Genomic DNA, 25,664 nt, shown 5'->3' with positions numbered 1-25,664 from the left:
AAACCAGGCACAAACATCAGCACAGTCTTCTACAGCACCACACATAACACTCCGTCTTCCACACCAAGGACATTTATTATAGATTGTATTTAAGTCTAGCTTTTCTATAATTGAACTCAATCCAGCTACCAAGCCCAGAATAGAAACTGCATGACTACTAACACTTCTTTTTATTTCCAAAATAATGTGATACAAGAAAAACTAAAAATTCAGTATTAATTCTGGAATATTATTCTCTGGCATAATTCTGCCCAAATAACTTTAATGAGGTCATTGCATGGACCTTGGCTTCACCCAGTGAGGGATGAAGAACACCTGGAACAGGAGAGGCTAAGAAATGAGCCCTAGTATGGTAGGGCTGGAAAAGATTTTACCAGGCACCTAAAGCTCTGGCTTTTAACCCATTCACTATGCCAATGTACCAGGGGTAGTACAAAATCAACTATCTGGGGAGAAAATTATCACTTTGGAAAAACCTAACAGACATCTTGGATCTGTGAGATCACTGGCAATCTTATAATAGGTTTGACATATGTGAGTGAATGCATAAACTTCCTTTAATTTTATTCTCTGACATCAGAAGTTTGATTCAGTTAACCAATTATATAAATAACAGTCACCCAATCCATCCTTCCTCCATTGTGTTTTTTCAAGAAGTCCAGCTCAATGTGAAGCAATACCACATTTCTGGGCAAACCAGAAGCACCAGTTAATTCATCACCTCACAGTACCAGTTATAACTCTGAAGCTCTGATCTAAGAACCTATTCTACCACTGTTCTTCCTCTTTTTAACTAGCATCTGAACAAGTGGGGAGGGGATGATCAGTGTTCCCGATTCAAAATAGCTTGAAACCTATTACCTAACTTCCCAATGATTATTAATTCCATAGGACTACAAGTTTTTGCCTGTAGTACACACTGATGCATTCCCAGAACCCAAAACAGTGCCTGACACAAAGAACTGCCATGGTCATGGACATGAACAGTCACGTCTTTTCTTAAAAAGTACTACCAGGTTGACATAAAACTGCTGGCTAATGTCTTTCTTCATTCAAATACCATACTAGCTCTTTCACCTGACCTAATTCCCATTCTCTTCAGAAACACCTGCCTTTATTACTTTACAATTTTCACATCTTAATTCTTCTGCCACTCCAAAAGACAACAAATCCTAGATAGCTGACCTCTGTTTATTTGAATGACACAACTCATTAAGAAAAATACACTTAGAGGGACAGAATCTTTCATGTTTAAGTGTCCTCAAAGTGCTGATTTCTTCATAAAAATAATGCCTATTTAAGACTATAGCCATATTACACAAAATTATAAAATACTATTAAACTAAAAACACCACAGATATCTTGATGTATTTTGACAGGGGGTGAACAATAGATTATACACATAAACAGACATGTGTGTGTCTGTATCTACACATATATGCCTGAAATGTCCCAGATGTATATATGTCTACACATATACGTACATACATACTCATATATTTTAATCTGAAAAGTGTATAAGTAACAAAAAATTGGAAGTACAAAAAATTGAAACTACTACTATTAACTCCTCTCCTTTATATTCCTACCCTACCCCTATTCTACCTGTCTTATTTAACATACTAGCATATTAAACGGAACTCATTGGTTCACTGATAAACTTATTTTCTTCACAACTAGTAAATTTTAAGCAAGAAATTCTATTAATAAATTAGTTAATAGAGAGCTCTGGTTGAACATTAATACAATTGTGGTCAGGCACCAGCTATTCAACCCTGTGATCATAGTTATTCAGGAGACTAAGATCCAGAGGATCAAGGTTTGAAGCCTGCCTAGGCAGAAAAGTCCATCTCCAAAATAACCATCAAAAAGCAAATGATATGGCTCTAGTAGTAGAGTACCAGCCAGCTGAGCAAGCAAGCACAAAGCCCTGAGTTCAAACCCCAGTACTACCCACCAAATAAAGTAATATATGACATCAGTCCATCAAAGGATAAAAGATGTTTCCCATAAATTAAAAAATGAGTCAAAAACCATGCAATACATCAGAAAAAAATCATAGTTATTTATTCATTGGGAATGATAACTTTGCTTTATAATGAAAAAAGTTTCATTATAAATCAAAGACTGCAAAGTAAAAAGAAAAACTGTACTCTTGTACTCTAATATTTTTTGTCATAAAATCCTTTCCAAGATAACTTAGGTAAATTTGCACAGGCATTCTGGGCAACTGCAAAGCACTTGTCTTGGCCATTACACAAAGCCTAAGTCAGTGAACTTGCATGACGTGGGTGTCCTGAGATGAGTTCTTGTCATGAAATGTCATGAGCTTCATAATAAGATCACAGGCTTTTTGAGCATGTTGTGTCTATGGTCAAAGTAAAGGAAAACAGGAGTGTCTCTAAATCAATCATGAGCCATGAAGCCAGACAGACTGTATGACAGATGCAATTTTTCTTGGCACCACTTGGGCATAACTAATTGATGACAATCGTATGTCCATACTGGCGCATTTCCACAGGGGATGTGTGCAAGTATGTCACTACATCTGGATGCTAGGCATGCTGGGTTCCTGAAGTACAAAGACCTACTAAAACCAGAGGCTCAGCAGCTGCACTCAATGAACACCGTGGGAGCTCCCCAGAGTGATGAAAGGACTAAATTACCGCAAACTGTAAATACAGATTTATTTCATTAAAATACGAGGTAACTGCTGCAGCCATTGCTTGTTCAAGCACACATTTGCGTCTTTAAAACGAAGTTCACATCTTTGTGCTCATACAATCCTAACTTTGTCACAGAAATTTGCATTTCGCCTATGAAAAGATGATGACACACATTTATACAGCAAGATCAACAAAGTTTATGTGATTCTCTTTCAATTAAAAAATATATATTCCACAGAGAAGCTAGAAGGGAAAAAACAGGATAGTCAACTGTCATCATACTCACCGTAATACTCCTCTCCTTACTTGATTCAAATGCAAGTTTTGCATAACTTGTTAAAAAGCTTATGCTGCAAATTCAATATGTGGCAGTAAAAAAAACACTGCAATATTATTAAATTATATTTGCACCTGTAATGTGAATAGCAGGTGAATGTAAATTGGTAATGTCTCTTAACGCACAGAAAAACCAGACTAAACAATAATTTTATTCTGACTCTATATCATAAATTATTAACAAATTTGATGTAAGTAAATTATGTCAGCAATTATATAAAATAACAAAAAGCTCACTCATGAAAACCTTCTGTTCTATTCACAAAATTACTTCAGGAAAACTAGTTTATAACTGAGAACCCACTCATGTCTGTATAATTAAATCTTTCTGATAAATGGTAAATCAAATATTACTTTTCCTGTTTAGAGTGACAGAAATCATCCTAAAACAGTAGTTTATCTGTGGTCTTGTGGATAAAATAAAGCTTTTAATCAGATCTGAATCTAAAACTTCACCTATCCTATCCTTTTTTTCCAAATTTTTTATTGTAATTAAGTGGTTACATAATTTCCCAAATTTCACAGTATTGTGGGATAGTGATGCTTAAAGTCACAAACACATTCTAACTTTCATGGAGCAAATTGTCTATCATGGCCTATAACATTTATGGGTTCTATGAGCTTTGTGATACAGTTATTTCTTCCACATTGGGTGGTATGTACACTTCTTTTGTTTTGCATAGTATCAGCTGTTCCCTCTTTCCCACTTGTTCCTTCCCTCCCATCGCTGCTATTATGTTGCTTAGTTCATTTTGGTCAATGTCCAGTACAGCTGATGGGTCCCGCTGGTATCCTATACCTTTTACAGATATATTTTCTTTTTTATTCATTTCTCTTCTTGCCCTGATTTTTTTCAAGCTGCCCAAGAGTCTTATAATAATCTTCAAATCTGTATTTACCAGTCTAACATTGGGCTGTTTTTCAAAGATGTCTGGTTAGCCTACACTCATGTGTAGATATCAAAAGAAGTATGCCATGTTAAAAATTCCCTTCCCTGAGGGTAACTAAACCATCTTTCTCTACATATTGTATTGTGATTGCCACATAGGCTCTAAACATTTGCATGGCAAAGGAGAGTATTACTAATAAATTAGACTTTTTCATATAAAAATAAAATAAGGAAGATAAAAGATAAAGAAGATAATTTATTTTTGGAAAATAACATCCTTTTTACTCACATGTCTGCAAATGTTCTAAGTTATGAGACCATGATTAAAAACAACAACACAATTTAGTGTCTTATAAAAAATAGGAATAAATAATTTTATTCTTTTTTTGGGGGGGGTCTGGTCATGGGGCCTGAACTCTGGGCCTGGACACTGTCCCTCAGCTCTTCAGCTCAAGGCTAGTGCTCTACCACTTGAGCCACAGCGCCACTTCCAGTTTTTCTTTTTTGCTTATGTGGTGCTGAGGAATCGAACCCAGGGCCTCATGCATGCAAGGCAAGCACTCTACCACTGAGCCACCTTCCCAGCCCAGGAATAAATAATTTTAAAAGATTTCTTATAGAATAAAAACCAAATGATGACTTTTTCATCTTTCATCTTTAATTAATCTAGGAGTTTCACTAAACAAGAAAATCATATACATCTTAGAAATTCAACTCCTACCACAAAGTAATATTGTGACTCTATGTATTTAAAAAACACAAATCATAGATTTCAGGAAGGTATGGGAAAAGACTGGTAGAAAAGAAAGCAATAGGAGGAAGGAAGGAAGAAACAATACAGCTGGCATAGCTGCCGATGCTAAGACAATTCAGATCCCCTGGCTTTGCCATCTATCTCTTTCCAACATGAACAGCTGGGACATTCAGCTCAAAAAGGTCTGGCTAGATCCACAAGCTAGTCTAAGGCACACCGTTTAGCATGTTTTTTTAAATCTGCTTCCAGACAAAAGTGTAAGGTTTTACCTCAAAAATTTTACAAGGGAGCCAGGTACAGGTGGCTCACACCTGTAATCCTAGCTACTCAGGAGGCTGAGATCTGAGAATCATGGTTTGAAACCAGCCCCAGTTCTTATTGCCAATTAACCATCAGAAAAGTCAAAAGTGGAGCTGTAGCTCAAGTAATAGAGTGCTAGTTTTGAGCAGAAAAAGCTCAGGGACAGCGCCCAGACCCTGAGTTCAAGCCCCAGAAGTCTCCCCTTAAATCCACTCCCGACACAGACATACACACACACACACACAAATCTACAAGGATTTTTTGGGGGGAGGAGCAGTACTGGGAATCAAACCACAAATCCTAGGTAAGAACTCTACCACTGTTCCTAAAAGGAATTTTTATGAATAAACATTAACAATTCAGTTCACAGATGTTATTCATTCTATTTACTAAGTTCTCTTGTCACTCAGACTTATGGTGCCCTGATTATGTAACTGCTCATGAACCTGCCTGCCCACTAACTGAACAGCAGTGTGTCTCTGGGGATGACTTGGAGCACTGTCTTCTCTGACTTCTGAGTAAGAGGAGAGCTCCAGATGGGGTCGCAGAGCAGAGCAGAACAGATATGAGGTACTACAGCATCACTAAGTTCATCCCAATCATCCTGTTTTTTGGATCCTCAAACTCTTTACCTAAGGTCATGAGAATATCGAGGCACACAGATCCTCCACTTTTCTGATCTGCCTAATATCCTCCTGAGAGTAGGGTCCAATACTTGAAAGAGAAGTGGCAGGAACAGCTGTAGTGCTAATTCCAGATTCAAAAAAACAGGGGAAATTTTAAAAATGAAAATTTTCAGCAGTGTTTTCCACCTCAAGGGGTTTGAGAGTGAAATCAGCAAACAATGAATAACCAGCCCACAGGTTTATTTCTGGGACTTTCTCTTCCAAAACCATTCTGGAAACAAAAACTACAATTTAATGTCATACAAATGCTCTGCTTGCTCTCCTTTCCCAAATCAAACCATACAGAAACAAGACTTCTGGTTCTTCTCAACTAATAAATTTGGAACAATAAAATTTTCCTTTCCAAAACAAGTCTATGATTGGAAGCATGGCTCAAAGAGTAAAGAACAAAGCCCTGAGTTCAAGCCCAGTGCTGCCAAAAAAATAAATCAATGTGTATTTAGATTTCATGCTATTAGCCAGAAGCAGGGGAAACTAAGTTGTAAGAAGGATAGAGGCTTTTCTTCACAACTCAAGTTTCTTTACTTAATCGTATAATGTGAGCCAGGGCCCAGAGGCTCACACCTGTAATCCTAGCTACTCCGGAGGCTGAGCTCTGAGGATCGTGGTTCAAAGCCAGACCAAGCAGGGAAGTCCATGAGACTTATCTCCAATGAACTACCAGAAAACCAGAAGTGGCGCTATGGCTTAAGTGGTAGAGTGTGCTCCTTGAGCTGAAAAGCTCAGGGACAGCATGCATGCCCAGAGTTCAAGGCCCACAACCGACAAGTTAAAAAAAAAAAAGTACAGTGAATGCCACTTGAAGGATCAATCATTAAATGAACTATACAACTTGTGGGTGGGAATGGGAGAGAAGAAGTGACATTGTTCAAAAAAAAAAAAAAAAACCATACTCTTTACCTGACGGGTAACTGTAACCCTCTGTACATCACTTTTATAATAGCAATTAAAAAATTTTAAGAAACAATCTTTTTTTTTTTTTTTTTTTTGCCAGTCATGGTGCCTGAACTCTGGGCCTGGGCACGGTCCCTCAGCTCTTCAGCTCAAGGCTAGTGCTCTACCACTTGAGCCACAGCACCACTTCCAGCTTTTTCTGCTTATGTGGTGCTGAGGAATCGAACCCAGGGCCTCATGCGTGCAAGGCAAGCACTCTACCACTGAGCCACCTTCCCAGACCAAGAAACAATCTTTTTTAAAGTCATTTATTTATTTACTTTTATACCTACATCTTCCTACATACTGCAGCCTCCCAATGCAACACATACCTGACCTTTTTGCCTTGTTCAATGAGCATCTTTACCAAATCAGCGATGGGGTACTGGGCTTTGGCTGCACAGAGGCCATATCCTGCAAGGAACATCAAGAACACAGAGAAACATGATTTTATTTTGCAATCTTAGGAACTAAACTTCTCTCTGATTCAAAACATATTTTATGCCAATGAAGGCAAGTCATGAGCAGAATGAAAGCAAATTGATAATTTGAACACTAAAAAATTATCTGAATTTGATATTCAAAATCAAATGATCCTTCCTCAGTGCTCTGTGGGCAGGCACATGTTTGGTGTATATTCTTTCCCTCACTCACAGATCTTTGCATTTTCTGTGTACTTGGCTTTGCAAATAAAATCATGGGTTCTCTTCCTGATTTGGTTACTATTCTTCCTCCTATCCCTTGGATTCTTTTGTCTCCTTTTGTTCTCTTTAAATGGCCAAGCTTACTCCAAAGGCATCAGTTTGTCCCTCACCTTTCCATGTATTTCTGCTTGTTCCCAAGATTTCAACAACCACCTGTGCAGGCTCAACCTGAGCTGAGTCCTAGTACAACATTGTGATTATACAGTCTTAATGTCTCCAAAGAGAGACTTTAAAAACCTTCTTCCCTAGCCAGGCACTGTGGCTCAAGCCTGTAATGCTGCCTACTCAAGAGGCTGAGATCTGAGGATCACAGCACAAAGCCAGCCTGGTCAGGAAATTCAGTGAGATTCTTATCTCCAATAAACCACTAGAAAACCGGAAGTGGTGTTGTGGCTCAAGTGATAGAGGGCTAGCCTTGAGCTGAAGAGCTGAAGGACAGAGTTCAGGCCCAGAGTTCAGGCCCAGAGTTCAAGCCCCACGACAGATGACCAAAAAAAAAAAACCTTCTTCTATATCCAATCCCCAGAGTTCAAGCCCCACGACAGATGACCAAAAAAAAAAACCTTCTTCCATATCACACACACACACACACACACACACACACACACACACACACACACACACACACACACACACACACACACACACACACACACACACACACACACACACACACACACACACACACACACACACACACACACACACACACACACACACTTTTTTTTTCTTTTTTCCAGTCCTGAAGCTTGAACTCAGGACCTGGGTACTATTACTGAGCCTCTGTGCTCAAGGCTAACATTCTACCACTTAAGCCACATCACCACTTCCGGCTTTTTCTCTTTATGTGGTACTGAGGAATCGAACCCAGAGCTTCATGCATGCTAGGCAAGCACTCTAACACTAAACCATATTCCCAGCCCCCAAATATAATTTTTAAGTTCTACACACACACACACACACACACACACACACACACATAAAACCAAAAGCCAGCCATCTTCTTTCCCCTTGAACTTCTACATTCTGCCCATTCTTCCTGTACAATGATACTGCTGTCTCCATGTTTCCAGCCCATCTCCACTTTTCCAAATGCCAATATCTGGCTTAGCTATTCCTTGGCCCTCCCTAACACCTAACACCATCCATTCTCTAAAGCTAAAACAAGTCATCACTTCCCTACAAAATTCCATGGGTTCTTCATGAGAGAAAAACTGCTTACATAGTTCGATTAAGCCATTATCATAACGCATCTTGCATTATTCATCTGCCTATCTTAGCTATTCAGTAGCTGGAAAATGTCTAGAGGAAAAGACTAGGTCCTCCCTCTGTATCTTTGTACCTTTACATTCTAACTGTTTCTTAACAGCTGCCATTTTGATGGGAACTATTCACTATGCAGGTATGCTCCATACATTAGACTTAGTTCATTTTCATCATACTTAGTTCATTTGCTTCCATATACTAATTGGCAATAGCAGACCCATTTTTATGATATCATCAAAATACAAACACATGGGTTTTGGGGAGGGGGGTGTTTTTTTCTTTTTTGGTGGTCACAAGGCTTGAACTCTGCAAACACACATGTTTTAAATATCCCTTAAAGTAATACTGTCCCAAGGTGAGAAAGCTTGAAGCTTAACATTCAATTTGGCTGTGCTTGTTATTTTTAATCTTCATGTGCAACCAACTAGTAAACTATCCACCTATAAAATCAGTAGGTTGTCTTCACATAAAACTCCTATTATTTATAATAACATAGGATTTAACGTAAAGAACTGAGCTAAGCAGTAGAACACTAAAAATTAAGATCTAGAGAGGTTAAATGACTTTGTCAATGTCACATAGGTTGTCAGAGGCAACCTTAAGGACACAAGGGCGTTTTGTATGTAACAGACCTCTATCTAGGCTATGTTCTCATCTGATGAAAGCTGTGTTCTCATCTGGGTTTTTTTATATTTACTTTTGCAAAGAGATTAACATTGACTGAAAAGTCTAATGCATGGACAGGACATTTCATATACTACATCTAACTTAACCGATAATAGAGCCAAAATTTGCCAATGAAAAAAAAATAATCAAGACTAACCAATGACTTAATGTGTGTACCATATCATAGAAAGACATGACTAGAACAATGCATTAACTGATAGAACATCTATGTAATGTCCAAAATATTAACCTAAACTAAGAACTCTCAGAATTTCTCACTTAGAAACTATTGAGTTGCTACCACATTTCCATAGTATATTCAAAAATAAATACATTCTGATACTTTTCCCATTATAAGACACTGTTTTAATATAATCAGTTTCAACAACTACTAGATGTTTTTCTTCACTTTGGCTTTTCCCTTTTTTACCTGGAGTAATAATAAGGCTCTTAGCCTCTTGAATCATCTCAACTGCATTATCAAGATTGATTTCTGTATGCGTGCCAGAAACTTCCATGGGTTTTCCACCAGCTGTTGAAGTGGTACCGTAGCCTCCAAGAATCACATTAGCCAGGGAGCGATTCATTGCCTGAAAAGCAAATATCAGCTGTGAGAGTTTATCCATGAAACTCTTTGGGAATAGTGCAAATTTTGTGACATGGTATTCACAACCATTAAAGTTTATATGATCACGTAAAGCATGTTAACCAGGGGAATTCAAGCATTTCTGAAAAATACTTCAAAAATTGAAATGACAGAGACATTTGAAAACCACACACTCTTTTTATATCAAGTCATTTGCAAATCAATACTATTCACTGAAATGAACTTCAGGAAAGGAAACATGGTTTGTTTAGGGGGAGAGGGTTGTTGTTATTGTTGGTTGTAGTGGTAATGGTGTTTCTTTTTTCTTTGATTTTTTTTCCTTTTTCTTCTTGGGAGGCAAATGCAGGGAGGGAAAGAGCAGAAAGGGAGAGAGGAAGGGTGAACAAATGCAATTATGCTATTTAGTATTCACTATATGGAAAATGACCTATGTAACTTGCGGGCAGGGAAGGGAGGGGGAAATGCAAAAAGTAAAGGAAGGAGTGACACTGTCCAAAAAGCAAAATGTACTCATTACCTGACTTATGAAATGGTAGCCCCTCTGTACAACACCTTAGTAATAAAAATAAAAATATTTAAACTAATGGAATAACCCAGATCTACTATTATTGCCTGAATGCTGATTGAGCAACTTCTCTCTCTATATTTTGATGTATTTCACCAGAGTGAAAGAGGACTAAAGAAAATGAGAAAAATAAAAAGCTTTACAAAGTGGGCTAACAGATCTCTCCAGGGAATCTGGCTACAAGGTTCAAGGTGCCAAGAGGCAAGAGAAGAAAATAAAATGTAAGGATAGATTTCGTTTCAAATTCTGCTGCTTTCTGTATTCAAGGGAAAAAAGAGAGTAACTGTAACCCCTCTATACAGTATCTTTACAATTTAAAAAAAAGGAGAGGAAAAAAAGAAAAAAAGGGCAACATGGAGACTGACACTCTTATCTTCCAAATCTATTCTAGCCTCAGGAAATACAACATGTAAGTTGTCGTAAAGATAGATTCATTATTAGAATCTTAATATATTTTGTACTTCCGAAGAGGTAGATGGAGAAGGTTAGGTACATATTAGCACAGAAATTAGTAAGACAGTTACAATCAAAAGCCACACCTAAATACAAAACATAAATTTCAAAGATAGATCAGCATTTATTTTCATCATTCTTTCAGCCTAGGCTCTTTTATCAGACAGTATTCGCATTTTTGAGAGCTCAAAGTCTAAAAAATAAGCCTAAGGTTATTATCTACCAAAGAAAGCCTAGAACATCTTTTTATACATTACTAATGCATAAAAGCATCAGAAAAATTTTAAAGTAACACTTTAAATTGAGTTAATAGGGGGCAGGGAAGGTGACTCAGTGGTAGAGCGCTTGCCTTGCATGCATGAGGCCCTGGGTTCGATTCTTCAGCACCACATAAGCAAAAAGACAAAAGCCAGAAGTGGCACTGTGGCTCAAGTGGGAGAGCACTAGCCTTGAGATGAAGAGCTGAGAGACAGTGCCCAGGACCAGAGTTCAGGCCCCATGACTGGACCCAAAAAATAAATAAATAAATAAATTGAGTTAATAATGCCAAACTGACATAAAGCTTATTTTTAAATGAAAACTGAATAACTCTACTTGAGACTTCATAAATTTCCACTTCTGAATCACAAATTAAGGTATCAAGAAATAAGTTCTATAAACCTTTGCCTTTACAACTTGATTCAAAAAGCTATGTTAAAAAATTTTAATAAATATATTTCAAAAATTTTTTAATAGTACTAGGGTTTGAACTCAGAATTCTGCAGTTTGTAGGCAAGTGCTCTACTAGCTAAGCCACTTTCCACCTTCCCAGCCCTCTTTTGATTCCATCATTTTTCAAACAGGTTCTCAAATTTTTGTCCTGGAGAGGCTGGACTGTGATCTTCCTATTTATATCTCCCACATGCCGGGATGACAGGCACATGCCACTAAACTAAGCTTTTTTAGCTGAAAATAGGTCTAATTTTTTTTTTTTTTTTTTGCCCAGGATGACCTTGAATCATGATCTTTCTCATCTCCTAGTAGTTAGGTTTACAGGCATGAACCACCACACTCAGCTAAACAAAAATTATTTTAGAAAATGAGGTATTTCTGTCACAGAAATCATCTTATCACTAAGTCCTTTAGAACACAGAATGATATAACACAGAAACAGATGTATAATCACTTTATTCTAAAAATGCTTTAAATTAAAGCATTATTTATGAAAAGAAGCATTATTTATAAAACAGAGTAGAAGAGAAGGAAAGAATGTCTAAGGACATGAAAGTAAAGTGTTCCCACTTCTGATAGCAACTTCTGATAGAAAAAAAAAAAAAAACAATAGAGAGCCCATAGTAGTCTAACAATCGAAGTGTGCTTGATGAACATAGATCCACAATTATATCACCACTGTGTTAAATCCATGTGGTCTCAAAAAAACTACTTTATTTTTTATCTCTAAACTTACACTGCAACCATCATGTCCTCAATAAATATTACAGGGTTTGCAGCTTTGTTTCTCTTTTCTTCTTCTCCTTCTTCTTCTTGGAAAAAAAATTTTTTGGGTCTGGTCTTGGGGCCTGAACTCAGGGCCTGTGCACTGTCCCTCAGTTCTTCAGCTCAAGGCTAGCACTCTACCACTTGGGCCACAGCGCCACTTCCGGCTTTTTTCTTTTTGCTTATGTGGTGCTGAGGAATCGAACCCAGGGCCTCAGGCATGCAAGGCAAGCGCTCTACCACTGAGCCACCTTCCCAGACCCTCCTTCTTCTTCTTTTGTTTACTTAAATAATTCATAAAGCTATCCTGTGGCCACTGATCAACAGATTGAACAATTCCCAGCTTCCAAGACAACAACTTTGCAACACTGGGCAATGCTGGCCTTTTTAAGCTACTAAACCTTATAATACAACTTTTATTCTATATTAAAGAGATCCTTAATTCATATATTTCCAAATGCCTATAAAAAATAAGTCCAAAATAAATGCAAGGTCATAAAAAAGAAAAAGCTGAAGCACTAACATATATAGAATTGACCAGCCTCTTTCATGTCACTGCTTTGTAGGTACTAATTAATCCATCACAAAGCCAAAATAAATTATTTTTGTTTTAGTTTTTGACTCACTTCATTCTATCTTCATTTGAAAACAGGCAACAAAGTACAAAGAACAAATTTTTGTCTGGAAAATATAAGGGCTTTATTTCCCAGGTAATTACAATTGTAACATCAGCAGAAGGATTACAAAAATCATAAAATGGCTGTCTACCCAATACCTGGATATAAAGCAAATCAGTTTGAGATTGTTATTTAGACAATATTAAAATCTTTCAATTTTTATAATATTGGATATTGTATAACCACAGCATTTGGGCTGACAGGATAACATAGGAATTCATTGTCACAACATTCCATTTATTCCCACATAAACCACTCTGCTGTAGCTTAAAGGCTAACCTAAGAGTATTACATTAATTCTAATATTGTCCACTACTATAACCAGTACATGGGGTATCCCAAAATATGAAATGGGTTAACAACATAGCCATCTAGTGTTCATTTAAAAAATACTATATTCATTTGAATGTACCAAATGGTCAGGCTTCATGAACACTAAGATAAATACTTCTTCTCATTAAATAATAGTATTCCCTATCTTTGTGCTTTGTGGGACTAAATATTAAAATATTAAAATATTTGTATGATATCCAGCCTGGTGCTTGCAATATGGTACTAATGACCAAATTTGAGGAGCTAGTTCACTTTATTATTTTTCTAAACTACCGTGAATCATGAAGCACAGGCTATAAAACAACGCATAAAGAAGCATAAGCTAAGAATCAGTGGTGATTAAGGAAAATTATCAAAAACCATAGAAATTTGGAAAGGAAGAAATTTTCTATCTCCAAAATCTAAAATGTGGCAGGTTTATTTTGTGTTGGCTTCTTACTATTTTGTGATATATCTAGGAGTAGCGTGCACAGTAAAGGAGCACCCCACATTCCTAGTAACTGCTAATTGTTGAACTTTCTGTGGAGATTAATTCATCAATATTCATAGGCAACAAAAAGATCTCACTCCCAGGACTAAGCACTGATGGTTCATGCCTATAATCAACTACTCAGGAAGCTTAGATCTGAGGATCACAATTTGAAGCCAGCTGGGCTTCAAACAAGAGTCTGTGAGACTCTTTTCCAAATAACCAACACCAAAAAAACAAAAAAAAAAAAAAATTAAGCCAGATATGGAGCTGTATAGAACATCAGCTTTGAACAAAAGAGCCAAGGGAAAGCATAAGTTCCTGAGTTCTAGCCCTAGTGCCAGTCACACGGTCTTTGACCATGTAAATAAACTCATAAAAATCTGACTTTAGGAACTAATCGAAGATGCACACAGGGTACTACAACCAAAAGCAAATAAAAAGAAGCCATACATAGGCAGCTCACGCCTGTAATCCTAGCTATTCAGGAGGCTGAAATCCAAGGACCACCATTCAAAAATCTTCTCATTAAATAATATTTGTAAGACATCCAGCAGGCAGAGAAGTCTGAGAGACTCATCTCCAATTAACTACCAAAAAAGCCAGAAGTAGAGCTGTGGCCCAAGTGGTAGACTGCTAGCCTTAGCAGATAAAGTTCAGGGACAGAGCCTAGACACAGTCCAAGACTAAGTCTTGGCACCAAAAAAAGTAAAAACAACTAGTAACATAAATCTGCATAGACTACAATGTGTCTATGTATTATATCAACATGTAGATGCTAAAATTATTAGAAAATATTTTCAATAAGTGTCTCTTAATTCCTTACTCTGGTTCTGATACAAAAATGTTATTGTGAAAGTTGCTACAGGTACTGGACTAACAAGAATTTTAACACCTTAAATCTAGGGGCCAGGAAAGTGGCTTAGTGGTAGAGTGCTTGCCTCACATGCATGAGGCCCTGGGTTCGATTCCTCAACACCACATAAGCAGAAAAAGCTGGAAGTGGCACTGTGGCTCAAGTGGTAGAGCACTAGCCTTGAGCCAGAGTTCAGTCCCCACAACGGGACAAAAAAAAAAAAAAAAAAAAAAAAAAAAAAAAAAAAAACATTAAATCTAGATGGAAAAGGACAGAAATAAGTGACATCAATAGAAATTAGGAGATATTGCTGATAAATCTAAAAATCTGAAGAAAGGCATTTAAGAAACAAGAAGCCAATAAATATATAAAGAAATAAATGTTCAACATGCCTAGCTATAATGGAAATACAAATTAAAATGACACAGATTTCATCTCAGCCCACTCATGAAGAATTGTTATCAAGAAAACAAACAATAAACACTGGTTAAGATGGGAAATTAAAAAGAAATCCTTATACACGGTGGTATGGATATAAAACCAGTGCAGTCACTATCAAAAACTCTGAAACTGGGACTGCTCTATCACCCTGCTATACCACTCTTGAGCAGATACCTGAAGGAAATGTAAGTCCACATACAACAGGTACCTAACATGTTTATAGCAGCACTATTCACAGTACCCAAGCTATGAAGTCAGCCTAGGTGCCCAACAACTGACCCCCCCCAAAGAAAGTGGTATATATACCTACTTATTCATTCATCAATAAAAAGAATGAAATTATGTCTTTACAAAGATGGATCGAAATGTAAATCATCTTGTTGAGTGAAATAAGTTAAACTAAGAAAGACAAATGTTTGTCTCTCTGGGCCTGACTTACTTCCCTTAATATAATTTTTTGAACAAAGTGTTTAAATAGGGATACAGGTTGCCCCATTGCAACAATGAGATGTACAAGACACTATGTTGAAAAACAAACATTACAGTTTAGTGGGGAGCGGGGGGAGTGTAGCTGAGGAGGTAGGAGGGAAGGGATGGCAGGGGAAAAACAGAGGAGGCAACAATGCTTGATGAGAAATGTACTCATTACCTTGCTCATGTAACTGTAACCCCTCTGTACAGTATTTTTACAATAAAAACTTATTAAAAATGGTTTTTTGAAAGTCTATTTCTTTACAAGTGGTACAGTATCCTTCTAATTGATGAATAAAATTTTATTTTATATATATTTTATAGTATATATATATATATACACACTACATTTTCTTTTTTTTTTTTTGTCTTTTCCTTTTTGGTACTGGGGATCAAACCCAGGACGTTGCACTTGCAAGGCAAGCGCTTTGCCACTGAGCTACATCCCAGCCCTATACTACATTTTCTTGATCAATTCATCCATTCATTGAGGAGCATCTTGGTTGATTCTATACCTTGGCTATAGTGAATATTGTTGCTTGATGAATAGTGTTGCAGTGAACATGGTTGTGCTGGTGGCTTTACTGTGTCCTGCCTGGCTTGTAATCTTTTGGATGAATGTCCAGGAATGGAATTGCTGGATCATTGGTCAGTTCTATGTTTAGGTTTCTGAGGAACCTCCATACTGCTTTCCAGAGCAGTATGAACAAGGTTGTATGTTTTCCTTAATACGTGAAAGCTAGAATTAGCTTATAAACATATTGGGTAGTATGAAGTGCATACAAATGTATTAACTGAAATATGGTAGATTCATGTGATAACTCAAATAGTATAATTCCCTTGAAAGGCAAAGTCAAAGTTCAACAAAATAAACACTAGGAAATGGGTAATTTCAAGGGATGGGGTAGGGTCAAGGAACAAAGGTAAACAAATGAAAAGGAGAAGAGGGGAAATGCAGTCAAGAATTCAATGTATATGCTACAAAAGTGAGGGAAAGGGTGGGTTGGGAGACGTGGGTGAGAATGCTGAAAGCTGAAAGTGGTGACATTTGTCAATATTCATTATATTCATAAATTGCTTTGATAATGGCAACTCCTTTGTACAGCTACATAAAGATAATCAAAATTTTTAAAAAGACAAACATTACATATTTTCACTGGTACGCAAAATCTAGAAGAAAAAGTGGAGGGAGTAGGAATGATTAAAAATGCAAGATTGTTTGAGGGGGGGAATAGGGAAGGAGAGGGCTAAAAAGATGATGGAATACACAGAGAGAGAGAGAGAGAGAGAGAGAGAGAGAGAGAGAGAGAGAGAGAGAGTGTGTGTGTGTGTGTGTGTGTGTGTACTGGGGTTTGAACTCAGGCCCTGGGTGTTATCCTTGTGCTTTATCAACTCAAGGCTAGTGTTCTACCACTTGAGCCACAGCTCCACTTATGGCTTCTTGATAAAAAGTCTCAGACTTTCCTGCCCTCGAACGGCTCTGAACCACAATTTCAGCCTCCTCAGTAGCTGAGATTTCAGGTGATCAAAGTATGTTTTATATGAGGCTATCCATTTTTATCTACCCACAGATGATAGACATCCATAGATAGACAATAGGAATGAGAAAACATAATAAAACTTACTAAAAACTGTTAATGTGGAGGAGAAAGGGAAGTTAGGAAAGAGTAATACAGACAGGTGAATTAGATCAAAGTATGTGTCTGTATACAAATACCACAATTAAACCCCTTTGTATGATAAATGTATGTTTATAAACTTTATTTTTTTTAAAGCAGAAGCCACTATGATGACCCTTCAAAAACTTGGTAGAAGTCGTTCCCTTTATTCTCACTATGCCACCGACTTTGATAAAGTTCAAATCTCAATTTTAAAATCAGTTTTCTGGCAAAGCATAAATAATGAAAATCTGCTGCCCTCTGCTGGTCATTTAATTCTTCAAATGAAACAAAGTTAAATGGTCCTAAGTTCATTTTTTTAAAGAGACATTAATACTTATAAACAACTGAATATATTTTTTTCTTCTTTAAAATAATTTGTATAGCTTGGCACAGGTTGCTCATGCCTGGAATCCTAGCTACTCAGGAGGCAATGATCTGAAGATCACAGTTCAAAGCCAGCCTGGGCAGGAAAGTCTTCTAATCTCCTATTAAATCACAGAAAAATCTGGAGGTAGCCCTGTGGCTTAAGTGGGAGTGCTAGCCTTGAGCAAAAGGAGCTCAGGGACAGTGTCTAGGCCCTCAGTTCAAGCTTCAGAGCCAGCAAATGTATATACATATATATGTGTGTATATATATATATATAAAATATATATATACACATATATATGTGTGTACACACACACACACACACACACACACACGCACTAAAACCTCACTAAACTTGACAGCTTTCAAACAGGATATGAAGCTCATCTTTCCAAATACAAACCTTTCAGCTTGTTTCAAATTTAAATCCTTTGTTTTATAATGTGGTCAAAAAAATAAAAATGTTTTTATTAGAAAAAGATAACCTCTCAAGAATATGTGGTATACATACACAATGGAATTCTATGCCTCCATCAGAAAGAATGACATTGCCCCATTTGTTAGGAAATGGAAAGACTTAGAAAAAATTATACTAAGTGAAGTAAGCCAGGCCCAAAGAAACATAAGGTCCCATGGTTTCCCTTATTTGCAATATCTAGTGTATGACTGAGTCAAGCAGAAAAGGTCAGATAAGTTGATCTTAGGTGAAATGAACCCCAAGATAAGTATTCAAATGGTTTTTTTTCATGCAATTGTTTCTAACATATTTATAAGATGATTTCTTAGTTGCTTTGTTTGTCCCTCCCCCACGGTATAACACCTGTTTTCACTGTATTTGATATTGGTATAATTTGTGGAGGGGAAGGGAAAAACAAATTGTTTAAATAGGGATACTGGTGGACCCATTGCAACAATGAGATGTACAAATCGTTGTTGAAAAACGAACTTTACAACTTTGGTGGGGGGGGGGGGGATGGGAAGGGATGGGAAGGCAAAACAAAGGAGGAGGCAACAATGAATGATAAGAAATGTGCTCATTATCTTGCCCATGTACTGTAACCCCTTTTTACAGTATTTTCACAATAAAAAAAAGAAAAAGAAAAAGATAACCTCAAAGGGATGGTAGGGGAAAAACAAAGGAGGAGGTAACAATGCTTGATAGGAAATGTACTCATTACCTTGCTCATGTAACTGTAACCCTTCTGTACAGTATTTTTACAATTAAAAATGTATAAAAAAAGATAACCTCAATATTAAATGGCAATGAGGTATTTAGATTAAGAAAAGGAAAATGTTGAATTGCAAACTACAGGATTTTACTTCTTCATTTTTCTAAAACAACAAAGGTGGATGAAGCAGGACTCTTTTTTATCTCAATTATTTATCATTGTAAAGACATAATTATTTCACTTAATTTTATATTTATTCTTTAATAGTCATCCAAAGCTATCTATAAATTAATATTTTTGTAGTAAAATCTTTGAATTAAGAGGAAAACCTTCATTTCAAAAGAAAATTCAAATTTACCAAAAAAAAAAAAAAAAAGCAGCGAGGAAATATTTGTGGTACTAGTCCTTGTTCTGAATCCTTTTTATTTAAATCAAGCCCATCGGAAAAATTCAAAATAAGTATTCTCATAGATGATCAGTGCAAGCATAAATGAGAAAGGAGCTTTCTAAAACATAGCAATAAGTTTACAAAAGCTTGCAAAAGGAACAGACTCTTTCAGTTCTAGGAATCTATCTAAAGACAAAAGTCATAAATGGCCAAGACATATACGAGAAACAAAAATAAAATAATATAAATTATATAGCACTGTGGAAATTTTAATTAATTTTGTATATCAGTCTGATTGATTAGTATAAAGCCTCTAAAAATAATACGTTTTATTGATCTTTAAGAAGCCAAAAACTTTTGTAAGATTATTAAAAATTGAATGAAAGCTAGGTATACTGGTTCTTGTCTAGATTCCAGCAGTAAGGATGCAGAGGGAAGAGGATCATTCATGTCAGGCCAGACTGGTTTACATACAGAAACTCTATCTCAAAAAGAAAAAACAGAAAACAAAAATGAAAACATATTATAAAATCAAGCACAAAAATACACAGATATGAAATACTATACAAAAAATTTGAAAAAAAATAATAAAAAATTTATGTATTTATCGCCAGGCATTAGAAAGGATTTTTGCTTTTACTCAATTTTTCTAATTCTCCATAGTTAAATAGAAAAAATAGCTAATAAAAATAGAAAATACTAAATAGAAAAATAAAAGTACCAATAGAAAAACAAGGGTATATAGAGACATATTATACTTCCAACAAGACACATTTAAAAACTTACTCATTTATTATTGTCTTTAAGTAGTTTTATAAAATTGTTTCAATTTAACATGTCAGTTTGTTAGTACAATGCATCTTGCTCAGTGTCATCCTTTACATCATTCTTCCCCTCTCCCCCAACCATACCCTTCCCCTTAATTTTCCTAGTCCCATTTTTACATATATACACTAAATATTATGACTGCATTCTCTCACCCTTCCTCTCTTTATTCCTCTATCCCCAATCCCTTGGCCTCAGCTCACAGAAGAGAATTCCAATGTTATAACTCCTTTGAACAACTAACAAAGACTTTCATTTATACACATTACTAGATGCCATATGTAAATAAAAATCTTTTTTTTTAAGGGGCAGGAAGGAAAAGATATATATTTACCTAGAAAATTCTGGTATTTCTGTTGAAAATAATTAAAAGCAATAAATGAAGCAGACTTATCTTACTGAAAAGAAATGGCTAGCATGTCCATGTTTCTGGAGATGCCTTTCCCTTCCTTTTACACGTCTCTTACCACACACATGATGTATGACAGGATGGCACCAGAGGAGCCGATGAGGGCGCCCACGATAGTCAGCAGGTTGTTGTTGAGCAGGAAGCCCTCTGCACACAGCGCCCAGCCTGAGTAGCTGTTCAGCACAGTGATCACAACAGGCATGTCAGCACCCCCTATAGCAGCTGTCAAAGTCACACCCTAGCATGAAAACCAAAGCAGAACACAAAGTTAACATTAGAAACGCTAAACCTCTGACATCTAATGCCTTGCCTCCTAATCACTCCAGTTTCCTGACTAGTAGTTTTAAACAAGTTCCACTTCAGCTACTGACCACATCCCCGATCTGGTCAATTCTCTAATAGATACCACATAAAAACAAAAAACGAGTATCAAACCTATCACGGAAGGTGTAACTCGTAAGCTGAGCTTATGAGGTTTCTTCACTGCAATTCATTTAATGTACGTTTGATTTGGTGTCACTTCTTCCAATGAAGTTGAGAGCAACTAATGGGCAAGAACTATCTTAAACGTGTTATATAAACCCCAAAGCAGTATTTTGCAGGACTTGTCATACAATAGGTACCTAATCAATAAAGTTGAAACCCTTGATGTTTTTAAACTCCTATTTGCCAACACATTAATGTAGTGAAGACTCCAAGCAATAAAGCTGTCATGTGACAACTTTTAAATGCTCAATTCAGTTGAAAAAAAGTAATTTTCTTTATATATCTTATCATATATTTCTTCTCATATGTAGAAGCTAGACATAGAATATGTACATATTCATGGACATGTTCACATGTACATATACCTACAAACACACAAATACATAGAAGATGATTTTAACTTTTGGACTATGAGGGGAGGAGGTGAGAAACAGAAAGATGAAAAGGGTGAATAATTTCAAAATGCAAGTTTATAAACAGCTATCTAAGGAACTTCAGTGAAAGCTACTGATCAAAAGTGGGTTGGGGGTAACAATGCATGACAAGAAATGTACTATTGCCTTACTTATGTAATTGCAACCCCTCTGTACAATATCTTTACAATAAAACAAAATTTTTAAAAAGAAGTGGGTTAGAAGTGTGTGGAAGAGAAAGCAATAGAGAGGATTATTCTGAGCAAAACATAATACATGTGCATGTCTGAAATACCACTGTGAAACCCTTGATATAAAAAAAAAACAGGGGAGACAGGTACCAGTGGGAGAGGGAGAGGAGAGAGCTAAGGATGTGGGTAAATATTTGAATATTTGAATGTATGAGAATAGTACAATAAAAATCTGGAGGCTGAGAAGGTGGCTCAGCAGTACAGTGCTTGTCTTACATGCATGAGGCCCTGGGTTCGATTCTTCACACCACATAAACTGAAAAGGCCAAAAGTGGCACTGTGGCTCAAATGATAGAGCACTAGCCTTGAGCTGATGAGCTCAGAGACAGCGGCCAGGCCTAGAGTTCAAGTCCCATGACCGACCCCCAAAAAAAAATCTGTTGAAATTGTTTTAAGAAGAAGTGGGTGGGGAAGAGTAATAAAGGAGATGAAGTCAATTATATGATATATTGTTTACTTGTGTAAAAATACACAATAAAACTCCTGGTACAACCAGTCTATTCTAATAAAATAAATACAAACATTTTTTAAATGCTAATTCAAAAACCAGAAAAAATAATATGGCTTTATGGTAATCTAACAAAATATTTTCAGTTTCTTGCTAAGTACAGCATGTACTTTTACATCTACAGCTTCTTACCATGATAGCAGAGAGAGCCGACACTGAGCCCAGACAGGTAATGCCAGTGGTAAAGCTAGGGTCCATCATGAATGGGATCATCCCACCCACACTAGCAGCCAGCAATCCTGCGTTGAGTAAGTGCCTTCCAGGTAGGAGGAGAGGAGCAGATTTCAGGATACCTAGACCGAAGCATGTGGTATTCAAAACCTAGAATGTGCTGTACAAAAGCCTCTCACACACAAATTCAAGAGTGGGTCATTTAACCCTAAACTCCTCAAACTTAATGTCAGAATAACAACATTGTAATTAAACCCAAACTCTATGTCACTGTGTATCACTAAATATGAAACAAAATTATATTCAAGTTATTATATAGGACAAACATTAATGGAAAGGGGAAAAGCATGGTTTGACTTAACTGTTTTTTTCCTAACTTTGAGTAATTTCTTTACTCATAGAATCTTAAAAAGTGATTTTTTTCCCCTACACAGAAGTTGTTAAGTGTGGTTTTATTTAGTTAAAACTTCAATACAGAGTCCTAGTACATTAACATTTCTGATTTTATCCACGGAGCCCAAGGGAGAAGAACCCTTGTTTGTTAGTTATTTCTAAAGAAAAAGCCCAAGACTAAAATGTCATGGACTTGAAGTTCTTTTAGAACTGTTAATTTTCATGGAAGTTTCCCCATTTAATGATTTTATTACTGAGAGGCAAGACCAAATTTTTAAGTTTCTCTAGGGATTCATTTGTTTGTGCAAACATTGAGGACAGCCTCTCTGGCTTGTCCTATCCCATGATTCTAAGTCACGACAGCAGTAGCAAAAGTTGCTGTGGTCGAACTCTAAAATACATATTTGCTTTCAAAGTGAGTATGGTTCACCAATCACATAAATTACTCAGTAAGTTTCTATTCTAAAAAAATATATAAAGTTCATTTCTGTAAAGTCTGCATAGACTTCATAGAGATGGGGTCACAAAAACATTCTGCCCAGGGTAGCCTCAGACCATGATCCTCCCAATCTCCGCCTCTTGAGTACCTAGAATAACAGGTGTAAGCTACTGTACCTAGCTATGCATATGTATTTTGTTTACATGTCTTATCTAATGTCAACCCATCTTTACACAATTTTCTGTGCACGGTTTCCTCTATTAGCTATCTGAAGAGGAGATAGCCACAAAAATTTGATGGTCCTAAGGATCAATTAAAAAAAAAAGAAGCATCAGGGGCTGGGAAGGTGGCTCAGTGGTAGAGCACTTGCCTTGCATACCTGAGGCCCTGGGTTCGATTCCTCAGCACCACATAAGCAAAAAGAAAAAAGCCGGAAGTGGCATTGTGGCTCAAGTGGTAGAGCGCCTTGACCTGAAGAGCTGAGGGACAGCGCCCAGGCCCAGAGTTCAGGCCCCACGACCGGACCCAAAAAAACAAAAACAAAAAAAAAAAAAAAAGAAGCATCTTTATAAATTGAGTATTTTACATATCCTGAGGATTATGCAATTACTCTTTACTTAATAGTGTTGGTTGTGAAGATATTTCTGAAACTGAAATAGGCCCATGAACACCTTAAACAACAGACATCTACTCTACATCATACTGACTCACTTACCTTGCAATTTTCCATAGGCAACAAGAGACCCACTAAAGGTGACTCCACCAATATAAGTGCCAAGGTAAGCTATGGTCTTGGTGAGACTGGCTGTTGCATCCAGAGCAAAATGTGGATACTCTATGATGTACTCAGATATGCAAGTAAGCACAGCTGCCAAACCCACTAAACTATGGAAAGCAGCCACCAACTGAGGTAAATCAGAAATCTGGATGCGTTTGGCAATTGTCAATCCTGTTGGGAAATAAAGGTCAAATAGAAATTAAAATTTGACAGACTTTTAAGATGCAGCCACAACAAATCACACAAGGTTTCCATCAATAAATATTAACTAGTTCCTAGCATGGGCTAAATATTTGGGACAAGGGTTATCTAGAAGATAAAGTCACTGGAGATAGATTTAGTAACTGGTTTTCTCAATATACATATTGAAGGCCCAATGCCAAATAACACAAACATACAACATCAATACATATGTCTTTCTCTCATGAACTTCAATGTCCTAACCACAAGCTTCCTAGAGTTACTTAAAGCTTCAGTTAATCTCCTTACATTCTCCCCACTGAATGCATACTCCAGACCCTCTTCTCTAAAGCTAGTGCTTGTTCCTGCATGTGTAAGAAACAACTAGAATATGGGGGGCGGGGGGAGTTTTCAGGTGGGAAGAAGGAAACGAAGTCAAAAGCAAAGTCCAAATGCAAAACTCAGTATTGATGCCCAATTAGGAAATTTTAGTTTCAAAGCTATAGGAAATATATAGGAAAGGTAAATAGAAGGAATAGAATAGATCTCAGAATATTTGCTAAGACCATGTCTAAAGAATTTCCCATAATCAACCTACAATACAACCATCTTTCTTTAAGTGCCTTTCTAGGGATTGTCAAGAAACAACTCAAACCAAAACTGTTTAAAAACAAAAAAGCCTAAAGCTGACATAGACAGTGATAGAAGGTATTTAACAATGTTAAATACATTCCTGGGAGCCGGATGCTGGTGGCTCACTCCTGTAATCCTAGCTATTCAGGAGGCTGAGATCTGAGGATCGCAGTTCAAAGCCAGCCCGGGCAGGAGAGACCATGAGACTCCTATCTCCAATAAACCACCAGAAAACTGGAAGTGGCGCTGTAGCTCAAGTGGTAGAGCGCTCACCTTGAGCTGAAGAGCTGAGGGACAGCGCCCAGGCCCAGAGTTCAAGCCCCAGGACCGACAAAAAAAAAAAAAAAAAAAAAAAAAAAAAAAAAAAAAAAAACATTCCTGGGCAAAACTTGTACATGTACATATAAGATAGTAGTTTGATATGAAGCTGCATCCCCATGATTTTCAAATTACAAAATACATTGTTCTTTATTCCAAATTCTGTTGATTGTTGACTTATACAGAATGCTTCTACTGACTACTGCTAAACTCTTTTATCTACAGCCAACCTATTGTTTGCAACTTATGAATGAGTGCACTCAGCTTTTTCATTACTTTAACAAGTATGATAGCAGGTAAAACACTGTATGTTATGGTATGTTTTTGTGTAACCACATTCATTAGTCACAAGTGACTTCTTTGCTGAATCTGATGACAATTCTAAAATACAGGAACATTTCAATGTTTTTGAAGACTGAAAAGGTGTTATGCTATTCACACACACTTTATTCTCAATTGTTCAGAGTAATAGAGAAAAAGTATAGAATGGCATTTTGCATATCACGGCTGACACAATATATAATTAGCCGTGATTCACATAAATTTTCATTTAATTGCTAGTCTGTATAAATTTATAAATGTAGGGCTAGAATATGTTTGCCATGAAAATACTAATCAGTTTTACATTTTCATAGATGTGATTATAAAACCAAGAAAATGATAAGAAATATGTCTTATTCTAAATTATACTCCATAGTACAAATGAATGCATTACCATAGGGGACAGG

General features: G+C 36.7%; 1 protein-coding gene across 5 annotated transcripts in view; it reads right to left on the bottom strand.

Annotated features, from left to right (window-relative positions):
- Positions 1–25,664, bottom strand: part of Nnt (nicotinamide nucleotide transhydrogenase) — a 96,541-nt gene that overhangs the window by 15,756 nt on the left and 55,121 nt on the right. For all 5 annotated transcript variants that reach the window (XM_070041138.1, XM_070041140.1, XM_070041141.1 and 2 more), the window contains exons 15-19: positions 23,743–23,976; positions 22,157–22,317; positions 20,425–20,604; positions 9,631–9,790; positions 6,897–6,978 (exon numbers count right to left, since the gene is read on the bottom strand). In XM_070041138.1, the coding sequence (XP_069897239.1) occupies positions 6,897–6,978; positions 9,631–9,790; positions 20,425–20,604; positions 22,157–22,317; positions 23,743–23,976 (817 nt within the window). The remainder of the gene's footprint in view (positions 1–6,896; positions 6,979–9,630; positions 9,791–20,424; positions 20,605–22,156; positions 22,318–23,742; positions 23,977–25,664) is intronic.

Source organism: Dipodomys merriami, unplaced genomic scaffold, assembly GCF_024711535.1.
Source record: "Dipodomys merriami isolate MVZ:Mamm:240054 unplaced genomic scaffold, mDipMer1.0.p SCAF_30, whole genome shotgun sequence".
Taxonomy (NCBI): domain Eukaryota; kingdom Metazoa; phylum Chordata; class Mammalia; order Rodentia; family Heteromyidae; genus Dipodomys; species Dipodomys merriami.
This window is presented reverse-complemented; position numbering and strand designations above follow the sequence as displayed.